General features: G+C 41.4%; 1 protein-coding gene across 1 annotated transcript in view; it reads right to left on the reverse strand.

Moving 5' to 3' along the window:
• Nucleotides 1-275: 275 nt before the first annotated feature.
• ppm1h (protein phosphatase, Mg2+/Mn2+ dependent, 1H) overlaps nt 276-3,152 on the reverse strand; it is a 41,208-nt gene continuing 38,331 nt past the window's right edge. The window contains exons 9-10 of the mRNA XM_017305154.1: nt 2,730-2,881; nt 276-1,657 (exon numbers count right to left, since the gene is read on the reverse strand). Of these exons, the coding sequence (XP_017160643.1) occupies nt 1,510-1,657; nt 2,730-2,881 (300 nt within the window). The 3' untranslated portion in view covers nt 276-1,509. The remainder of the gene's footprint in view (nt 1,658-2,729; nt 2,882-3,152) is intronic.

Below are 3,152 nucleotides of genomic sequence, written 5' to 3' on the forward strand. Positions count from 1 at the left end.
AATTTTATTTTATTGATTTTCTTTTTAAACTATCCTCAGATTAAAAAAATCTTACAAACTGCATGTTTCGGTTCCTCAACAGAACAGACAGGAGTTTTTATTTACATTTCAATGAATCAACTCCGTTTCCGTGTTTTACAACAATGTACACAGCGGCTAACACCAAGACGAGATCTAAATACAAAACAAGAAAATAAAAAATATGGAGGAAAAAAAAAAAAAAAACATTGGTGCTACACAGTACTATTCACACCCTTTGAACCTTTTTTTTAAATTTTTTTTTACATTTGGTCACATTTCAAACACAAACTTAATATATCAAACATGTTTTTCGACATGTTTTACTCCCCATAAGCCAAAATAAAACTTAAGCAGCCACCGACTAGCTTCAGAAGCAATTTGCTGTCGGCGTCAATAAATAAAAAATATTCAACATGCTCAACAATGGCAAAATGTACACGCACAGSTTAAGACTTGAGACTGGAGCTAGCACGGCCTAGTCAAAGTCCAGACATAAACATTAGTGGGAATACGTAGCAAGAGATAAAAATTTATGTTCACATATACTCCGATATGTGATGATTTAGCACACACATACAAAAAAAATAAAAAATAAAAAATCACCATTAAACACAGTGAAGTTTGTGTCACTAACATTTCAAGAAGGTTCAAGGGGTGTGAATACTTTTGCAAGGCACTTTAGTTGAAGTTCCTCTGTACTGCGTTGCACTCACAAGACTCAACCTGGACAAAAACACAGAGAAACCACCGGATCTAACGACAACATAGTGATTGTAGAGACATGGAAGGTGATTGTCCACTCAGCTGTCAGCGTCATGTAGAAGTACTTTATGAAAAACAAACAAAAACATTTTGATCAATTCGTGTCAGAGGCACCTGTTAGTCAAAGGAATGAGGAAGAGGAAGACAGAAAGTTCTCAAAGTGCAACAGAAAGAGGCCTTTTGTTCTTTCTTTTTTGATTAGAGTCGAACCCGGGCCGGGAATTGTAGTCCTGCTAAGTCTAGTTCACCAAAACGCTATCTGAGGCCTGGCTGACAGAGTCCGTATCAGTTGACATTTTACTTTTCTCCATTTCAGTGCCAAAACCTTTTTTTTTTTTTTTTTCCTCGTGCATCATACAAATATTCCACAAATCCCACTTTTGTCAAACGCTGTGCTGGTATTTACAAGCATCACATTGATAAATATTGTGCATCGTGAAGTAACAGCGGTCCTGAGACGCACGTCACCGCACCGTCCGCCACAGAGTCCAAGTTAAAGATGGCTTCCTCAAGACTTAAAAAAGAAAAAAGAAAAAAAAAATCAAGTCATCAGCAGTTCCATTCATTGTCTGGTTTCTCGTTTTCTTCTTTACAACAAAGAGGAATCCAAGTTCGGAGAAGAAGAAACGACTCGGATCCTTCCGGAAATCCGCACGTCTTTACAACAACAACAAAACAAAGACAAAAAAAGAGGAAAACTTTTGGGTTGCAGCTCTTGTTCCTCTGCTAGTTCTGCTTGTTCCCGTACATGAGGGGGATGATGTAGACGGTGATGTCGTCTCCGGAGCCCAGCCTGTCGTTGGTTATCCTCCAGCCRCGGTCCTTCAGCTCCCCACGCGCCCTCATGACCAGGTCCTGAGCGGCCATTGTGTACCTGTCAAAGCAGACGTGGTTAGTGAAGCGCTGCGTAGTCACGCCGTGAGGCAGGTATGTCAAACTCACGGCCCGAGGGCCAACATCCGGCCCGCCATAGCGTCTGACGTGGCCCTCCAGACTCCAGAGGGACGCGTGGATGGAACCTTCCAGTTAACATGTGAGCTTAAATATGATCTTATCAATCAAATCAATGTGGTTTTTATCCGTTTACTGCCAAATTTCATCAATCTGACTCTGTTTTTTGCGATTCTGTGACGGCAGAAATTCACTCARAATCGACAGATCCTCGCACTGTTTCACGCCAATGGATGATTGCGAGTTTATCGCAGATTGTACACAAAAGCGGTGTGTGTCTGTGTCTGATGAAGTTTTAGTTAAAACAAGCGTGTTCTTTATTTGGTGGAGTTTCTCACAATCCAGACATTTTACTCAAATAGGAGTAGCGTTATCTTGTAATTAAATTACTCAAGTAAAAATAAAAAGCACTCTTAAGCTACTCCTGAAAGAGCTATTTTGCCAAAATGTTACTGGAGTAAATGTAACCAAGCTAATGCCAAACTCTGCATACTCCCACCTGCAGTGGCAGTATTTCTTACTTCTACTAGTCTGCTGTCTCGGCCTTATTCAATCGATACGGCGTGATTGCATTAGCGCAGTCACTACCCAAAAATTAGTGACTGATTGTAGAAAATATCGCAAAAAACAGTCAGAAAATCTTACAGGAACCAAAAAACAAATTTTATTTTGTAAAATTTTGTTTTACAAAATAAATAAATATAAAATCACATTGAAGACTAAAAAAATAAGTTAAAAGGGTGAAGCTAAGCTTAGAGTAGTAGTCTAAAAAGACAGTAGAGAAATGGCCCCCCGCCCCCAAATACTGGATCTAAATATTTTGAAAATTTTGAATAATCTGAGCCTGATAAACTCTGTCAGGAGAGACGGGGGTGAGCAGGAGTTCAGGCCTGACTGTCTGCAGCTGCGCTCGCGTCAGGTCGGGTCGGGCCGGGACAGGACAGGACGGGACATGGACGGGGCGGGGAGGCGAGGGGAGGGGTGGAAGAACGTGCCTGTGCTGGTCGTCTGGGTCGCAGTTCGCCAGGAAACCGGTGACCGCTTCAGCCACTTCCTGGTTAGAGAGGACGTCCCACAGGCCGTCGGTTCCCAGAATCAGAACGTCATCTGCTCCGTGCTCGAACTGCGATAAGGGGTAAACTCTGACCTGGAGGCAGACGAGGGGGGGAAAGGCAAGAGTGGAGATTGAGCAGTTTTATAATAAAACTCAATAGAAATACAGTAAACAAGYTCAAGATTATGTTATTTCTCGTAGTAATAACATAATCTGAGTGGATTTCCTTCCCRTATTAAGTCCGGTGGAGATATTGTCTTAAATTTGGCTCAAACCACCAAACAATGCATGTTTCTAATGCATGTTTAAGTCATGAAAAATGATTTACAGGTCAGGTTGTCTTCAGAAACAGCAACTGTTTCTG

The sequence above is a fragment of the Poecilia reticulata genome, linkage group LG6 (genome assembly GCF_000633615.1).
Source record: "Poecilia reticulata strain Guanapo linkage group LG6, Guppy_female_1.0+MT, whole genome shotgun sequence".
Classification (NCBI taxonomy): domain Eukaryota; kingdom Metazoa; phylum Chordata; class Actinopteri; order Cyprinodontiformes; family Poeciliidae; genus Poecilia; species Poecilia reticulata.